Source organism: Columba livia, chromosome Z, assembly GCF_036013475.1.
Source record: "Columba livia isolate bColLiv1 breed racing homer chromosome Z, bColLiv1.pat.W.v2, whole genome shotgun sequence".
NCBI lineage: Eukaryota > Metazoa > Chordata > Aves > Columbiformes > Columbidae > Columba > Columba livia.
Window position 1 is genome coordinate 24,970,465 of NC_088642.1, and position 19,370 is coordinate 24,989,834.

General features: G+C 42.8%; 1 protein-coding gene across 2 annotated transcripts in view; it reads left to right on the forward strand.

Annotated features, from left to right (window-relative positions):
- The first annotated feature begins 3,685 nt into the window (after nucleotides 1-3,685).
- Nucleotides 3,686-19,370, forward strand: part of PARP8 (poly(ADP-ribose) polymerase family member 8) — a 122,407-nt gene continuing 106,722 nt past the window's right edge. Inside the window, exons 1-2 of one of the 2 annotated variants that reach the window (XM_005500872.4) lie at nucleotides 3,686-4,253; nucleotides 4,985-5,039. In XM_005500872.4, coding sequence (XP_005500929.1) covers nucleotides 4,163-4,253; nucleotides 4,985-5,039 — 146 coding nt within the window. In that variant the 5' untranslated portion in view covers nucleotides 3,686-4,162. The remainder of the gene's footprint in view (nucleotides 4,254-4,984; nucleotides 5,040-19,370) is intronic. The other variant, XM_065045182.1, reaches the window with a different exon arrangement.

Genomic DNA, 19,370 nt, shown 5'->3' on the forward strand with positions numbered 1-19,370 from the left:
TGGTTTAAGTGTGTGTGGAAGATGGTGGCCCTTAACACACAGCATAAGTGTGGAAGGCTGATATTGTGAATTATTTGTCTTAGAGCTTACTTGCTAAAATAATGTGCTTAAGGCCTGCTTGTTACAGAAAAATGCTTGCTCACGCTGCTTGCTTAATTGGGCCTGCTGTAAAGATCTAAATACAGTGAGTTGAAGTGCAAAATGCATGATCACTGTGAATTGCTAAAACTCAAAGAATGCTTGAAGCTTGTGTAACCTCAAGTGAAGCTCCAGCAATATCAGCCACCAACATCTGCGACCAGGCCTGCAGTGCGCTCAGGCAACACCCGCCACCAACTGCCATAAAATGCCCAGGTTACGACTTGCAAGTGTGGCCGTCCACCACTAGGACCAAAACCTGTCACCTGGGACCAGCGGACCTGAGACCCGAGCGCTGCCAGCACCTACTGGGACCTGGACTCTGGTACCAGCGCAACCCGAGACCTGCAAACTGCCAGCGCTACCAGGGCCTGAAACCTGAGAGCTGCCTAACAGGAGACCTTTGGATCCCTAGCAGTGACTATCTCTTGCTTATCTTCTTGCATGCTTGCTTAACTTTCTTCCTCATTTCTCCCCCCACTTTCCTCTGTTGGTCTAACTTTAGGTGTGAAAATGAAATAGATTGTCTTTACTCTGTCTTTAGGCATAAAAATAAAACACGATTGTTATCAGCATCTCACCTTGTTTGTGTCTTACTTTCACTCTTGGAGTCATTTTTGAACCTTTCTGAGTCCGAAATTGGACTGGGACCCCACACAAGTCTGCGTATTTTCATTTTTCTTAAACTTCTAATATGGGTTTGTATGTAACAGGAACATGTTAGAAAAATACACAAAGAAAACACTTTGGGACAGAACAGTGTCCTGATGCTTACTGAAACATTTCTAACAGCTTTACTAGTAGGTGGAAAGAGTATGTTCCTGGCATAAAATGAAAAAAATCTGCTTAGTCCTAAGGAGGCAGAACCCATCTACAAGCGGCAATTGGCTGACCTGTGCATTTCCTCAATAACCTTCTCAGTCACTGCTTACACACTATTGAAACACATTCACCATGTTACATCTCTCTTTAGATAATTTTCCCCATGATGTTTTTGGCCAACCTTCTCACAAAAATGTTATGATCATGTAGCTCCACAGATTTCAATTTCTTCTCACCTTACTTACACATCTGTAAATGTCATCAGGTTCCCAGGAACGCAAACACAAGTTACTTGTATTTCTGTTTTACTTAATTGAGTTCAGTACAATATGAGAAAAAAATAGAAATTACATGAGCCAATTTTTGAGACTGAAAAAGCAATTGGAAAGACATACATTGACTTCCCTTGAGCCAAGACCATTACTTATAAGACCAACTGTCCTATCATTCATTACATTACTTGTAAAGCTCTTCATATGAGTTTCTTCAAGCAGGTGGTATAATGTACACCACTACAGGGATTACAACACGCATGCAGATACCACTGCAATAACACTAAGGGTACCTGGATATCAGCAGCTTATCAATCTTTACAAATTTAGGGATCAACTCTGAAGATGCACCTTGATTTTCTAACGCTTCCATTTTCAGTATTTTAACCAACAGAATGACCTCAATATATAATCTAGCTTTTCCTCACTGAAATTGGCCGTTCCTGCTGTAACAGTACCAGAATTATCAGGTAAATCAAGGGCCAAATTGGCTAAGACTCTAGGAACTTAAGAGCCACTTGCAATAAATAACAATAAATGGAATAAATAACCAACCATACTTCGAACTTCCTGTTCTATTCCGTTGATGCTGTGAAATCAGATACCAACCACATTAGCTACTTGAAGACAGCGGTGTATTTTCACGGCTGGCTGTTCAATTCACTGTTACCAAGCCTATGAAAATAGTCAGTGGCTTAAAAAGGCAGTCAAGAATTGTGTTAATTGACATGACACTGAGAAGAACCCTGCGGCCAGAATAAGCTGTGAGCAGAATTGTCAGCATAAATATCCTGCAACTAATAACCTCCCCCCTTCCTGATCCACATGGGAGGGATAACAGTGACCTTCTTGTTAAAGGTTCAGGACCAAACCCCCACCAGAATAAATCAAGTTCTGATTCAATCTTCTAACTATGATTAAGGGGAAGGCTGCAAACATGGCTGCTGATGTCCTAGTTGGAACAGATAGAAAAAAAACATGTAGAAAAGCATCACTTGTTGACCAAGCAGACATAACTTGACAGAATGACAGTTTCTTACCATTTTACACTGTATTTCTGACTACAGTGACAAGTTCTGTATCCTGTCCTGGAAAAGTCTTGCTGCAGTAGAAGAGAATTTAGTGAACAGCACCGAAACGTCATCTGGAGATCTCCCTTCAAAGAGAAATTATTTTCTTAGTCCAAATATATAATGGATTTTTGTTCTCTTTAAACACTACGTGTTTTTCCTGTAACCTCCCTAATATTCCCTCCTTCAGACACAAAATCTTATCAGGACAGGAATAAATACAGCATATTTTCATCCTTTCTTGCCTATTTCCACTTAATGACAAACAAGAAAACAATAGTGTTTGTCCCATGTTTGAAATCAATACATGATTAATACAGGCTTGCTTAATGAAAAGAACACTAAAATGACTGAGCTGAATAATGAATAATCCAGGGGAGCTGTTTAGAGCTGGGTAAACATGTAAATACTGTATTTTGTGAATATTCTTTCAATTTTTTCATTAAAGCTGTTTCCACTACAATCACACCCATTTTCCTTAATTATTCACTTTGCACCGTGATGAAAAATGTTTGGTTTTGTAGACTTGACCATTCCAAGTTATATGACTATTACTGCTTGTATTGCATTAGCGCCCAAAGCCTCTGGCCTGGATCAGTGTCAACTGCTATAGGCACCGTACCGACAGCCCGCGTCCTCTCCCGAAGCCCTTCGGTTTGAGAGACCTTTGCTGCAGACTGAGGGGAGAGCAGCGCGACTAAAAGCGGTCCTATACACACGTTAATTCTGTTTTTATTGTCTCCATGGGCACGTATTCCCGTCGGCAGGGATGGGCTAGGGGTGCGCTGCCAGGTCTCCCTACCCGGGGAAGGGCCGGGCAGAGCAGCTGCTGCCCAGGGTGCAGGGCAGGAGCGCAACCGCAGCGAGGGGGAAGGGCGCGGAAGGCGGCGGCGGGGAGAGTCGCCCACAGCGCCCGGAGGAGCCGGCGGTGCCTGGGGACGGCTGCCGGGGGAGGGCGGCGTGGGACGGCGCGTCCCCAGGGCAAAGGGCCAGCGGGGCCCGCTGCCCTGCCTTAATCCGGCCGGGAAGCGCCCCTCTCCCCCGTCACCGCCGCCGCCGGCCTTGCGCAGCGCGGCGCCGCCTGCTTCCTCTCCGGTGCCGGCCTGGGAGCCGCCCCGATCACTTGTCATTTGCATTTCTCCGCTGCTCGGGAGGAGGCGGCAGCTTATGCCCGGGGCGGGGGGGCGGAGGCGAGGGCCGGCGGCGGGGCCAACAAGCCCGCCGCCTCCCGGGCCGCCCGCACGGCTCTGTGCAGCCGCTTCTTCCTTCCCCCGCGCCGCCTCCGCCGGGTGAGCCGGCAGGGGCCGTACGTGCCGGGCCGGGAGCAAAGGGAGGGTCTGCGGCTCGGCGTCGCTGCAGCAGCGCCGGCCCCGCCGCGCCGCCAGGGACCGGGTGCGGGCGCCGCCGCCGCCGGCTCTCCGCGCTACTGCTGCGGGGCGATCGCCGCTGCTGGCGGGAGGGGCAGGGATGTGAGCGGTCGGGTCGGCTTGGCCCCCCCTCTTTTTTTTTTTTTTTCTCCCCTCCTCCAAAAAAAGACCAGCCAATCAACCCCAAAAAACCTACGGGGCGTGGGGGGTGGAGGGATCCCTTGTCGCCGCCGCCACCCTCCGCTGGATCCATTGTGAGGAAATTGCCGTTCACTGGCAGCGGCCGCACATCTGGGCGGGCACATCTGGGCATGCAACATCGGCTCCCACCGCCTTCCTCCTCCGTCCTCCAGCCGGCCGAACGGATCCCTCCGGGCCGCCGGGGAGACTCCAGCTCGCCAGCCCCAGGGTCCATCTTTCCGACTGAATATTAAAAACTGGCAGCGGGGTGGGAATAAAGGCTGCCTTTTTTTTTGCCCCTGGGATTTATTTCATGGGGATGTGTTCAAGACAAGAGAGGATTCAGAAGGATATTGACGTTGTGATCCAAAAGTGCAAGGCGGAGAAGGACTGCCTGTTTGCAGGTGAGTATCCTCCCGGGCGCCAGGTTGGCGGCACGGATGCTGCTGCCGCCGCCCGCCCCAGACCCCGCTGTGCCCGTGCCCTTCGCCGTCGTTCCCGGGAGCCGTCGCCGAGCCGGCGTGTGGCTGCCCTCCGGCTCCTCATTCCTCCCTGTCCTACCCTTCCGAGGGCATGTGAGGGCAGATGCGACCAGGCGCCGGCCGGGAAGGGCGGGGGGGGACATCCCGGGCTGGTGTGTGTGCCCGCGTGTGTGCCCCCGCTGCCTGGCGCAGCCCGCAGCTGCTGGGGCGAGCGCCCAGCGTAGCCCTGGTGCTTTTTCCGCCGGCGGGCGCTACGCGGCCGTTTGCCTGGCGGCCGGGCTGGGTCCTGCCTTTATCCCCGCACACCCGCCCGGCTTCAGAGCCGGGGGCATGACCAGCGGCCAACGGCCCCCCGTGCCGTGCAAACACTCCCCCTCGCCCGGGGTTTCTGGTTTATTTGGCTTTGCCGGCCGTGACGAGCCGTCGCAGGAGCCGGGCTTGTGGCTGCCTGTTGCCGTTTCTGACAACTGGAAATCCCTGCTGTTGCCATAGCACCGGGCACTTGTTGCGAGGGGAGGGGGGGGAGATGCTGCATTTCCTCTGATTCACCCCGGCTCCCCCTCCATCCACCACCCTGTCAGTAGCTGTAAAACTTGGGCTTTTTCAGCCAAAATAAAGACAAGTTGTAATAACGCAGCTCTTTTGTCTTTCAGATTTCAGGTACTCAGACTCCACCTTCACCTTCACCTATATTGGAGGCTCCAAAAGGTACTGTTTTGTTTTTTTCTTACAGTTATGACTCCCTGCATTTCCTGCTGGCAGTGAGGTGCAGTGCTTCAATACCATGGCAGGCTTTTTTGTTTCCTTTCCTTTTGCAAGGAGGATCAGTAAATCATTTGCCTTCATGCACAGGTAAGCTCAGGAGGAAGTGTTGAGGGAGGTCATCAGAAATGTGATCCTAGTTACTGGAAGCTCTCCTCTGAGTGCTGCTCTGTGGGGCTTCACTGTTGTACTTTTTTAGTCTATGTGGATACATAGAATTTCTGCTGGACCTAAACTTAAGTGGAACACTGTGAAGGTATCAATATATGATATAAAGTTAATTAATATTAAAAAACTGGGAAAAGTTACAATTTAAATAACAAATAGGCCAAATTTCACATCAGGACCTTATTCTCTTGCATGGAAACCATATTTAGTCCCATGACAGATACAAGACTGTCTACAATTCACCAAATCAAATTCCTGAGACATTAAGTGAAATGTCAGTATAGCTTATAAGGCTAAAAAATGCTTTTATTGAATATTAGTATAAATATTATTTCTGAGTGGTTCCAAGATTTTGGTTATAAGCTGGATTGTGCATATACAAATTTTTAAATTATATTTCAGCATTTGTTGTTTGTTTTCAAAGGGAAATATATGTAAAACCTTGAACACCCATCTTTTTCATTTCCCTGACTCTTAGTTACCTTTTACTTAATAAGGTGCTAACAGCAAATGCCTCGTCGTTTTGTCGTTCTTTTAGCTGAATTTTACTAGACTTGGCAAGAAGTCTTGTGTTTTCTTTTTCTTTATTTTCCCCTCAGTCAGTCTGGTAACGCTGGCAATTGTTTTTCTTTCCCAGGGCATGTCAGGTTACAATACTGTGTTCCTTGCAAGTGAACCTTTCAGTGCGGCCATTGGTTCTCCCCTGTGCGTGCTTCAGGGCCTGGCTGCAGGGCCGGGCTCCCAGATGGTCCCCGGGCTCTGACATTGCTCAGAAAAATGTCTTCCCACCTCACTGCCCTGCTTCTTCCTACTAAAGGAAAAGACAACTTCTGTCATTTTCAGTGGAGTAGAAATAGTTCACCAGTAGCTGAGAATCTGTCTATTTTCAGGTTGCTTGTAGTGTACTCTTTCACATAGGGTGTTAGCATATGTTTTGTTTTGGTCTTGTTTTAAAAGACAATCTGGAAAGGCTTGACACAGTAAAAAAATATCTAACAGAAATATTATTTATTATGCTACTGAAACAATTGAATTTGAAACTTACTTTGCACTGCTTTCTAAATCGAATATTGCAGCAGAAACCAGGAAGTGAAACCTGTCTATTGTTTCCATTTTTTCAAGCTGATTAAAGTGAAAGCCCTAAGGGCATAACTGATGGCAAGCAAACTGGTTTAGAAATGTTGAAGCAGAGTGTCGTTACTTCCACAACGAGAGACAGAAGAGGGCCTTACCTGCCGCAGCCTAAAATTTTAACTGGGGCCAGCATTTGCTTTGGAAACTGTTGACTGGAAACTAGCCTCAGGACCTTGAAAATTCAAACTGAATTGAGAAACAAATGTTATGCTTACAGAAATTGGTGAGAGTGGGTTGTTACTTACAGCATATTCAAATTTCACTTTCCTTTTCACATTTGAAGGACATTTAAAAAGCATCCTTTGGTTTCATGTTCTCTTCCCGTTTGTATTGTGATTTAGAAGGATGTTTTACAATATCCTTCGTGTGCAATGGTATACTCAGTGGCAGGCTGATGGTAGTAAGCTCTCTTGTGAAATACGTAAAATGAAAACCCTAGGCCTTGACTATTAAGAGCCAAACTTGAGTTTCTCACATTGAAGATGCGTTAGTGGTTTCTCGTTGGAGAAGGGGCTGGCTGAGCAGCAGCTGCACCGCTCCACGTGTGGTGTTCAGGCAAGTCTCCAGACAGGGTCAGCAGCGGTGACTTGTATGTGGTAACAGTTTTGGAGAGTGTAAGGCTATCCAAGGATCCTTTGCTTGCATTTGGCCATGATTTTTGTCTCACTGCCGCAGCTGTGGACTTCCTGAGTGGTGACCCCATTTTTTGACTGTTGCACTCAGGAATTGTCCCTAAACGGCAGAACCTCTGTTATCTCCTGATCGTAGACCCGAGTATCAGCCAACAAGCCAACAAGTATTTCAGATACTCAGCTCGATGACTTCATTTTTCAAACTGACAGAAGCACGGGCTTTCGAGTAATGGTCAAAGAGGTGGATGATCACTGGGTGGATATTCAAACTGAGAAACAGATTTCAATGAGTAAGAGTAGAAATGGTGTGCAGGGCAGATCACACTATTTTAGCATGCATTAGCCATGCTTGGAACTAAGTATTTTTCATGCTTTATTTCCTTTAGATGTTCCTTTAGGTCAATGTGTAGTATGGCTTTGTTTAGCCATGGTGGTTAGATAGAAGAGCAGAAAGCCTTGAAAGAAAGGCCTTCAGAAGGAGGATTCTTTGTCCTACCCTTGTAAAAAGCAACATGAAGATAATAACCAGTTAAACAGTACTTGGGGTTTTCCTCTGCATACTGTGGTTAACTCTAGTGTCCATGAAGTCCATTTATCAGTGGTCTTAATTTATAAACTCAGAGCCAGATTCTCAGTAGATTGGTATGTCGATGGCAGTTTGTGTACCAGTGCTATCTCAGTTGTGATGAGGACCTAAGGTTTATTTGTGTTTGTTCTTTAAGCTGTTAAGTTTATCTGTGTGAGATTTTTCTTCTTGGTGCCATCTTCTCTAACTTTATCTGATTTTTCCTTGTTGCTTGGATTCATTGCACAGCCTCTTCCTACATTAGTACTATTCAAATATTGAGGTAATACATAACTATGCTGCAGATCAATCCAAGTAGATAGGCCTGAACCGGTGCACATTTATAATCACTTGTATTCCCATAGTAAAGTTAAAATGGAAGAATCTCTGTAAATATGAATTATATTTGTATTGTCTGAATTATCATAAATAAACCTTTACCTATGTAATTCAGTTAAATTTCAACTGTACTATATTTTTTTTTTCTAATGCACTTGCGTTCACACTTCCGAATTTTTTGTGTTGTTTGGCACTGCAGAGATGCTTCCTGGTTTGGGAACGATGTAACTAGCAATTTTATAGGGAAGCACATCTTTGTGCATAATGTGGGCACTAATTATGGGGCGGATTGTTGATCACTTTAATAACTTCTAATTCCATTGTCAGAAAGCAGTAAGCAGGGTGATAGATTTCTTACAAAGTGAGGTGTTCATTCAGGTGCTGTGACTGTGCAAGATTTACTCTAACTACATCTGGCAGAATGTCAGAAATGGCTGGATTTTTTACGCTTTTTACTGCAGGATCTGAAAAGGATATTAAAGTGTGTTGAGGTGTGGTGGTGCTTTTTTTGTTGTTTTTTTGTTTGTTTGTTTTAATGATCTCTTGTTTCATTTTTCTTATTTCATGTTCCTGTATGAAACACTGCTCCTCCAGAAACCGTACGGACTGAACAGAACTGCTGATCTGTCATCTTGCAAAGCAAAATGTGATGCCCTGAAGTTGTGTTGTCTTTATATGCCATTTGACATGGTTTACATAGAAGCAGTGCCTGATTCTCCTGAAAAAAGGCATTTCCTTTTTTAGTGTTTTTCTCCCTAGGCCCCCCCCGCCCCTTTTTTTTTTTTTTTCTGAGGCTAAACAAGGACATCATATCAGTCCTGAAACACCTCTTCATTCAAATATATATTTAACTCTCACTGGCAGCAAGGGGCAATAACAATAAGGCTGTGCATGAGAACAGATCTGATACTGCAGCATATTGTAAAAAGAATACATGTAAGACCTGCAAGAACTGAACACACAAATTAATTTTGTCATTAAAATTCCCATCTCCTGTTTGCACAGTGGACTCGTGTTCTGCTTTCCTTACTTCAGTACAATGATCGTAGCAATGGCAGTTCTGAACAAGCAAGGAAAGCTGCGTTTTGGTCTGAAGTAGTTGTTTATTTTTGCTTAAAGTAATGACACATAGTTAACTTGGGCTGTTTTGATTTTGAATATTTGGCTTTGAGTTTTCTGTCCAAGAGGCTAGACACAGTGCTTAATATTGTAGCATCAAAAGTTCTCCTGTAAACTGATGAATTAATTCCCACCGTACTGTAGCAGTGAAATATTTCACAGCTGGGAGCTGTGCCACTTGAAGAGTAAGTAAATTTCTTGTGGCTTTCTGTAGCTAGAGACTAAAACCACTATCTGAAGTCCTAGCACATTATGTCTACCAGGTGTTTGGACCACTTGACGACGAGTAGATACAGATAACCTTTTTTTCCCCTTTAGTGTTATGCTCTATTGCTACTTATGTGAATTTAATAAGACTGCCTCCATGAAAGATTCCATTTGGTGAATAATTTTGAAACTGTGGTATCACTCTGATAACGCTGAAAGTCTTCAGTACAAAAAAAAGCTGTGAGGAAAAATGGTTTGGGGCTAATTAAAGTGGGTTTTAACTTAAAATTTATGCTCTATTTATACATACTGTAGCAAAAAGGGGAGGGAGAATTGAAAAGTATTTTTAAACCAAAACATAAAATTGTGTCCCTCAGAAAATATCAAAATGCATCACCTTTCTGAACATTTTTTTCTTTGCTTTCCAAAACGTTCTAGTTTAAGAACAACCATTTTTGGATAGGTTAGTTTTAACCTCTGTCTGGTCCACTGCATGGCAGTGTGTTTATTTGCTAGGCAGTGTTAGGGAGGAGGAGGCTGGACTGTTCCTTTAGAAGCAGTGGTGGCTTATATCAGATGAAAGTGTCCATGGAAGTACGATTTAAGAAGTCAAGGAGATGATTCTTGTGGGATCCATTGCCTTGAATGGTTTTAGCTGGAATCAGTTTTACACAGTACTTAGGAAGGGCTGAATACAAGTTCATCTTCTGTTGCTGATGGCTGTGCTTAATATTGTGTTCAGGTTATTAAATATGTAATTACATTCCTAAAATCTACCCATGCTACAGTAAGAGAGGGGTGAAAACTAGATACACAGGTTGTATTTAGCTATCTGTTTACTGCTGTTTCAAAATGGCTGGAAGACTGTACATCATCTTTCAATTTAGCTTTTCTATCAAATATAGCTTAACATTTTTGCTGGGACAGTAGCATTTCCTAGGAGAGAAATCTATGGTATGAGATGAATCTAGTTTAGCTATAGCATGGCAAGCATTGTGATTTTCATTTCTTCATTAAATATTCTGTAGATGAAGTAACATTGAATACAGCCTTAGGTACTTTTAAAAAAGAGTTTTATATCAGGTATTCATTAAGTTTCAGTGTTAAAATCTCTTTAAGATAAGCATTTTACTTTCTGTGTATTCCTATTCTGACTTTATACTGCCTTCTAATATTGACAGTGTGTGTTACGTACATGAAACCTACACATACATTCCTATAGATAGTTTTTTGATAGGTACTATAAGAAATTCAGTAGGTGTGATTTAACAAATGATTCATCCTAAAAAGACACCTAGTAGAACACTGTAGTAAAAGAGTCATTAAGTTCAATGTTGAGGGTTTGTGAAAAGCAAAATCAACACTTCTACACGTGGTCATATTGAGCTCACCTTTTTTAGATTGTACTGTGTCTGACAGATCCTTCTTGTCTTGCTGTTAGAAAATCAGCATTGTCTGAAATTAACCTATTTTGTAAAAATCACATACTTCAGGGAGAATATGGTCTTCTGGAGATGTCTTACCAGTCTGGTGAAGTGAGTGCCTGTCCTCTTTCAGCTGCATACTGTACCGATACTGAGAACAATACATTCAAATGGTCAATATCTACCTTCCTGTGAGAAAAGTATGTTTGTAGACACTTAAATGACTGATCTAGTTTTCAGAAGTGCTGAACCCCCACACCACATAGTGGTCTTGGCATTACTTCGCGTTGCTTAACACTTTAAAAAAGCATCGCAATCTTCATGCAGGTGTTTTTCTCGTATAAATGTATGCCCTGCTGTTTGAATGGTTCACCAGCACAGAGCTGAGAAGAGTGTTGAATGTGTTCACATGCAGCGTTTTCAGTAACTTATTCTTTCTCTGCTTTCATCACATATTTTAACATATTAAGTACCTAAGAATAGACCTGTAAGCTGTCATTGTTAAAGTGTTAATGTGATAAGACAAATCAATTTGAAAGCAGAGTTCACTCTGACAAAATTCATTTCTATCATCACTTTTCTCTGTATTGAGACTAATACTATTTCTGGCTTTTCCTGTTAGCCTCTAATAATTTCCCATATTTTTCAATGCTCATAAATAAAAAGTTGAAGAGAGTATAATACCTCTTGGCATACTTTTTCCATGGATTACTTACTGTGCAGAATACAAATTCTCATTTGAATCACAGTTTAATCACTCAGAGTCAAAATACCCAGTTTAATATGTTTCAGCACCTAGAGGGAAAGTCAATTTTAAACTGCTGGGAGAGTTCACTTTAGTTACAATTAAAACTAAGAAAGGGATGAAATGTGAGTAAATGTAGGAGAAACTCCAATGTATAATTCTGCCTTGGCATTAAATAAATGCCATTTAAGAGGACAGGTCTTAAGAATTAATGTCCTCCTTGCTACAGGAGGGTGAAGATTTTTACAGATGTTTCATTGAACTGACCTCATCTGAGGAAAAGGAGCTCCTTTTAACAGCATAAAATAGACTCAAACGCCTACTATCCTATGCAGCAGTAGCTAGGAAATCTCACTGAAAGGACTAAACAAGGTGCAGAAATAACATCTCGTTCCTCTGACAGGCTTCTGCATGCTCACACAAGATTGCATCCATCCCGTTTCTATGGCAGGAGGAGCAGGAAGGAGCTTTGCCCAAGGACCAGGAACAATGGTTGCTTTTATGAGTCAGACTTCTCCTGGAAGGACCCGTGGTCCCCAGGGAGTTCTGTGTCAGACATCGCATCCCCCTGCTGCAAGGGCTGAACGCCATCGTACGTGCTGTTTGCACCATTCATCTGTCATGTTTCTACCCAATGAGGTGCTTGTGACAGACAGCATTTGCTCTGAAGTACAAAAAATAGCGTATGGGTTAGGTATGGTATTCCAGGTCATTAGCTTTTCTTCAAATGATAGAGGTGGGTTTTTTTGTTTGGTTGGTTGGGTTTTTTTTAGTGGTATCACTCATTCTCGCTAATTATTTTTCCTTAATGTTGAAAAATTAATCTTTGTTGGGGAGTTCTCACCCTGCAATAATCATACATTAAAATAATCATACATTAAAATAATGAGGATGCTCTTTTGTCAGAATAGGATCTGGCATTTATAAAGGTGTTAAAACCAGGAAGAACTTCATTGTCATAACAGTACTTGCTGATAGTCAACTGCTTGATCTCAGTTACATCTGTATAAATCCAGAGTAATTCCACTGACGTGATGAAGCTCACTTGGGTCCACAGCGATACTGCTGAATTTTTTATTTGGCCCTGACTACTCCTAGTGAACGGCAATCTGAATAACTTTTTTTTCACCTGTGGGGCAGTTATGAAGACCAGAATTCTGTTTTCTGCCATCTTTGCACATCTGTTCTCATTTTTAAGTACCGTCCTGGATGGTGGGAGAACTGCAGTTTATCCAAGCAAAAAAGCTTGCTCTCATGCATTCTTAGCAAGCTGCTGGTGTTGCAGAGGGCACACACAGAAGGCCAGTTGTCAAAACTGTTCTTTTCTTCCTTTGTCTTTTTAGCCTTAGCATTTGAAAACCTGGTTGTTAAGCGTCCTCTTTTAAGAAGGTAATTTGCTGGGCCACATGAAAACGTCTTTACCTGTCACTCACTCAGAATCAGTATTAAATCTTAAGCTGAGACCCAAGATGATGTCAGAGTTTTTTGTAGCTATAACTATTAACAGTGGAAACATCAAAAAAAAAGAGTTTTACAGTATTTTGAATAAAAAATATAACCTTCAAATATCTAAAATTTCTGGAAAACATACTTGGTTAATGCCTTAGTGTGGCAGTTATGGACACTGTCAACAGCCTTCCTTTGTAGGTAGGTAGGGAATTACATAGTCTACTGGTTAATACGGTTCTATGAATATGACATGAAATCTTTCATATGTGGTTGTAGGTCTAATAGAGTTACAGCTGAAAACTGAGTTTATTAATTCCTTTATTTTAAAAAGCTAGAATATTGGGGAATTATGTTGCTGTAAAAACTTTTAACCATCCTGTAGAACAAGGCTTGTTAGGCTGGGCATAAAATTTCAGTAGGATTTGTAGGCTTATGCGTTGAAGAAGGCCTCACATTTTATCAGTGGATGACAGGGACACTGAAATTGGATATGTTTAGGTGGCAACAGGAGGAACATAATATCTGCAGGAGTCTCTTTGGGCATACACCAGTTTTGTTAACTCAGGCCAACAGAAGTTTTAAATTAGTTTAGTGTTGGTCTCCGGAGTATGAATTAAGGAGGGACAATACTCAGCCCACCAGAGATGCAAGCTGTCTTGCTTTTAGCAGACCTAAGTGCACGTACTTTTCTTTTTTTTAATCTTTGGGTAATGCATGAGCAGCATTGCCTTTGACATACAGCCCTGATTTCTACATGTTCCCCGTGCCACATTTAGCTGTTGATGGAATTTTTACAGCAAATTTCAGTGTTGGTTAGAGCAGTTCTACCTTCATGACTGAAGTAAAATTGCATGGGATTAGCAGCCACCACTTTAGTTCTTCTGGTTAAGGTATTTTGTTGGGTAATCTAAGGACATTTCAAGTCCATGTTTTGACTGTTACATTTTATTTGTTTGTTTGATATTCTTATTTAAAATGACATATTGTGAGAAATTCTAGTATTTATTTAGTTTTAGCTATATGTAGTGAATTAAATGCATTCTCCCTTTGAACCACACTGTAGGGAGTAGATGGGTGGAGGGAGACTCTAGGCTCCTTCTGTATCTGAATTTATATTTTACTCATAAGCATTTACGTACTTCAGATTGTCCCTCTTGTGATGAATAATTGCTTACTACACTGTTTCTGTGTTTAAACATCAATAAGCAGATATTAAAAAATACTGCCTCATAAAAGTGCATGCCTTTATTTAAGGCATGAAGAAACACATTCATCCTGTAGTTCAGCTAAAACCTGACCTTTGCCAAGGATGACAAACACACAGAGATATGGAGTGTAAATATCCTTTACATCTAGCGCTGTCTGGCTTCGAGGCAAGCATGGATGTGTGGAGGATGCTGGTCAGTACAAAAATTACAAAAGCTATTGATTTTGCTCATGGAGAACGTAAACCAATCATCGTCTAGGGTCAAGAAAAGCTTTTACTCTGGCTACAAATTCCTTCCTCATTTCCCCTATTAGTAAGACATCATCAGCCAACAGCACAGTGGGTCGTCTTTGAAATGCCACCATGAAAAGTGGCATGTCTTGTCTGTCATGACAATTTCTAAAGCATGTTTCTAGCGTATTTCAGTGTATGTAACAGTTGCAGAACTCTTGATATAAGTGCTGAGCAAACCATCCTAAATTGCTCGTATTGATGAGCATTTTACCATCACTCTGCCTACTTACAGCGTATTCCCACCTGTATTTTGTCCCAAGTTATTTCTGATGTAACATTTTACCATATTCTCAGCTAATTTAAATTGACAAATTGCCATGGAATTCAGTGAAGCTGTGCCAACGCTTAGCACTGAGGACCTGTCTATAATTATATTCATCTTGTTAAGGAAGTTTAAATGGAGCAAAGCTAAATATAAATGCAGTGTGTTATCCTCATTGACTTCTCATAGAACAGTTTAATACGTGCATGATTAGTTACATACCAAACTGAAATTACACATTGTATTTGCATTTTAGGTGACAGGTAAGGACTAGCTTCATGAAAGATGATGAAGTGACATGATATAAATTATGTTATTTGAGAGTGGCTTGTACTTAAAGCAGGAGGGACCAAAATGGGGCGAAGTTGCCTGAAGTGGTAGAGACTCGAAAAGTTTGCTGGTGTAGCAAACAGGTGCTCTTATCAGAGTGGCACTTGGGTCTCAGGTTTGCATGTGGTTCAATGCCATGAGGAAAGGCACTAGAAAAGACAACACAGTGGTCTCTTTCATTTCAGTGCTAAGGTGAGCTTGACGAAGTACTTGCCTCTCTGTGGGCAATGTAGATGTTCCCACAGGATCCCTCTGGCACAAGGAAGGTCTTGTCCCACAGGCAATACCACCTCTGCACTCCCCCTTGAAAGATAACGATGACTTCAATCTGCAGAAGTTGGAGAAGGTTTCCCACCAGCCCTGTCCATGCCATTTCCATTTCGACTGTGCCGTTGGAGAGCATAGGCTTCTTAGAATTGTCTTTCCATTTCTTCTCAACTTGTCATTTTCCACCCTTCTTTTCATCTTTTCCAGAGGTGCTCTGCGTACTGTTTTATTCTGACAAAAACTGGGATCTGTTGTATTCATATTGTTGAAGAGGACAGACGTGGAACAGTTGGTATTAAACAACTGGAGTATGCAGGTTAACAACATCAAGCAGCTGTAGATCACTTAACTCCCAGTTCTCTTCAGGTTATACATATATATCCTGAAATGCTCATTTCAATTCTTGGGAGGTTTTACGAGAGTAATAATGGGTGCTCAGACTGTTAATCAGAGTGATCACATGTTCGTTGCTGTTCGTTACTCTGGTTTTGGTGTCTAATATGTGGGTGGGTAGAAAAAAAATCAGTGCTGAAATAATTGCAGCTGCAGCCTGAGTTGTTTGCTGATTTACATTTAAAAATCTCTTTCAGCTGGGTTATTTTTGAGATTTCTGTTGTACCTGAGTAAGACTGGACAGAGATGTTTAGAAACAGTATGTGTTTCAGATCTTTCACTGTAGATGCTGCACAGGTGTAAGAATACATTTTAGCTTGAACCAATGAAAGTTGTATGCTCTTGTGCATTACAGAATGTGTTTTCAGTAGAACTGTGAAAAAAAAATAGATGTTGCTTTATACAGTTTCCCATTCTTCATTTTACAGGCTACTTACTCCTTAAAAAGCACTATTTATGGACCTTTAGGAGTCTCTCTTCAGGCACTGTCTTTTAATTCTGCTCCACCAAATACAGGAAACATTCTGATATTTCCGTCAGTGACAATGCACATTTCATTAGGTGTGTGGTGCTATTAATGGTCATTCTGAACTTTCTGGGTGTTCACTACTTGCTTTGGGGATCAAGACAATGTTCTTTTCATGCATTTGTTCAGTAATATGACTGGTTGAGTGTCACTTTTTGCCATCTGTGATGCTGTTTGAGGTTCTCCTTGGTTGGCTTCTCCTTTGATTTGTAATTATTAATCTAGAAGTGACAGATGAAAGACTCATCCTGTTGCAGACCTGTTGGTAGAGTTTCACTAATGTGAGCTGGATTTCTTGGGTATGTCTGTGGTTTTTTAAGGGTCAGGCTTGAAAATCAGATTTGCTTGTTGTGCAGATCACCAGCCCTATAGGCACAGGAAATCTGGCAGGGTGGGGTGCCAGTAGGTACAGCTGGAGGAACGGCCATGGGCTGTGCCCTGCACAACCCCATAGATGGAGGGAGGGTGAATCTCTTGTGCATAAAGCCTGGCAGACTGCCATGGGAGCGTGCGCTCCCGAATTACTGCTCTCCTCCTGTGTCGGGACAAGCAAATCTCATAGTTACACAGGACCCTTCAGCGGGAGTCAGGTCAGGTAAAATAGATAATTAACTACTTCAATGAAATAACGTGGAGAGGGGGGGAATCTTTTGTTGCCGTCAAGATGATAATCAGGCAAATGGAATGAATTCTGTGAATTCAGTGTCTGTGAAATTTGGAAGAGTTGAAGATGGATCACAGACCTTTCTCATTGCCTCTGCTTCCCAGAGGGCTCCAAGTCCTTCAGGTTATGCATAAAATATTTTCTCCTGGAGAGGAGCTAAGCAGAGTATCTCTTTTCCATTGCTAATTTTATATAGTAATTGGCATGCACAAACCTGCAGCATATGCAGCCACTCCAGACCATATCAAATGCATGCATGCACGTTGATTTTAGACAAGTGGTGTCAGCTTTCTCTTTAGCATTCTGTCATTTCTTCTTCCTCAGAGATTTTACAGCTCTGAACACATCTGAGCTCTCCATAATAAGAACCCTTTTTTTTTTTTCTTCTAATTTTTCTTCTGATTCAAATCTGTGTGCGTTTTTTTAAGTGTCCATGCAAATGAATTTTGCACTCAGTTTCCTGGTAAACTGCCCTGGTGGCCTAGAGGGTGACAGAGGTGACCCACCTAGTAGGTGGGGGAAAGGCTGTGGATTTTGTATACTTAGGCTTCAGCAAAGCCTTTGACACCGTATCCCACAGCATTCTTCTGGAGAAGCTGCAAGCTCATGGCCTGGATGGGTGTGCTCTGCAAAGGATAAAGAACGGGCTGGATGGCTGGGCCCAAAGAGTTGTGGTGAACGGAGCCAAATCCAGCTGGCGGCTGGTCACGAGTGGTGTTCCCCAGGGCTCAGTATTGGGACCAGTTCTGTTTAATCTCTTTATCAATGATCTGGATGAGGGGATTGAGTGCACCCTCAGTAAGTTTGCAGGTGACAGCAAACTGGGTGGGAGCATTGATCTGCTGGAGCGTAGGAAGGCCATACAGAGGAATCTGGACCAGCTGGATCATTGGGCTGAGGCCAATTGTATGAGCTTCAACAAGGCCAAGTGCTGGGTCCTACACTTGGGTCACAACAACCCCAGGCAGGGCTACAGGCTCGGGGAAGAGTGTCTGGAAAGCTGCCTGGCAGAGAGGGATCTGGGGGTGTTGATTGACAGCGGCTGAAGATGAGCCAACAGTGTGGCCAGGTGGCCAAAAAGGCCAACAGCGTCCTGGCTTGTATCAGGAATAGTGTGGCCAGCAGGACTAGAGAAGAGATAGTGCCACTGTACTCGACGCTGGTGAGGCTGCACCTCAAATCCTGTGTTCAGCTTCAGGCCCCTCATCATAAGAAGGACATTGAGGTACTAGAGAGAGTGCAGAAGAGGGTGACGAAGCTGCTGAGGGGCCTGGAGCACCAGTCCGAGGAGGATCGGCTGAGGGAACTGGGGCTGTTTAGCCTGCAGAAAAGGAGGCTGAGGGGAGACCTTATCGCTGTCTACAACTACCTGAAAGGAGGTTTGTAGCATGGAGGGTGCTGCTCTCTACTCCCAAGTAGCCAGTGACAGGACAAGAGGAAATGGCCTCAAGTTGTGTCAGGGGAGGTTTAGATTGGATTTCAGGAAAAATAACTTAATGGGAAAGGTTGTCAGGCATTGGAACAGACTGCCCAAGGAAGTGGTGGATTCACTATCCCTGGAGTGTTTAAAAGGTGTTTAGATGAGGTTCTTAGGGACATGGTTTAGTGTTAGAGTTAGGTTATGGTTGGACTCAGTGATCCTGTGGGTCTTTTCCAACTGAAATGATGCTATGATTCTACCATTGCTCTTGACCCCATGGCCTGGAGTGTGGTAGGAGTTCTGCACCATTGCTTGGGGGAGCAGAAACGTTTGACCGAATGTGGTGGAGCCTTCTTGCAGGAAGAGACTCGCTGCTTCCTTGTGCTGCTGCTGTTGCGTGAAGGGCTATACATGAGCAATCTGGAGGGAATGGTGAAAATAAAATGAACGGGTCAGCATTCAGCTCTGAGTGAAAAGTGTGAGTCTGACTGTGTATGCAAAAGCATCTTTATTAAAGAGATTGTGTGTTAAACAGAGAAGACAGAATAAGATGCTATTTGTTGCCATGTACTTTCATCTACAATTAAAACACTTTCAGTAACAATAAGCACAATGTAAATATCTGTTTTCTCATTATCTCTTTACTTCTGTATTTTCTCAGAGTTGTTTATAATTTATTTTTAATGATATTGAATAATTCCAGCAGAACGTTGAAGCTGGGCATGTTACATATTATGGTAGTGTTATTTCCTTCAAAGACACAATGTCAGGTTTTGTTTTATTGTAGGGCTGAGCATGATCAATATCACACCTCATTTTAATATTTCTAAATAATTTTTTTTAAGATTAATTTATACATCTTACTGACATGCATTCAAGGCTTACATAATTAAAACAGTTGAGCTGTTCTGCCCCTAGTATTTTGAAGTTCCTTACTGGATTCTGCCTATGGCTTTGCAGTGGCAGTGTATTGATTGGGATAGTAGCTGCTACTAAGTGAGAATCCTTTACAGCTCTCAAACTCAGTGATTTCAATGCCTAATGATTGCAATATGCTCATGATTGACTAGATAATGTACTCTGCTGAAAAATCCTTGAACTGTGAGGTGAAGGCTGAGTAGGCTGTGGTGAT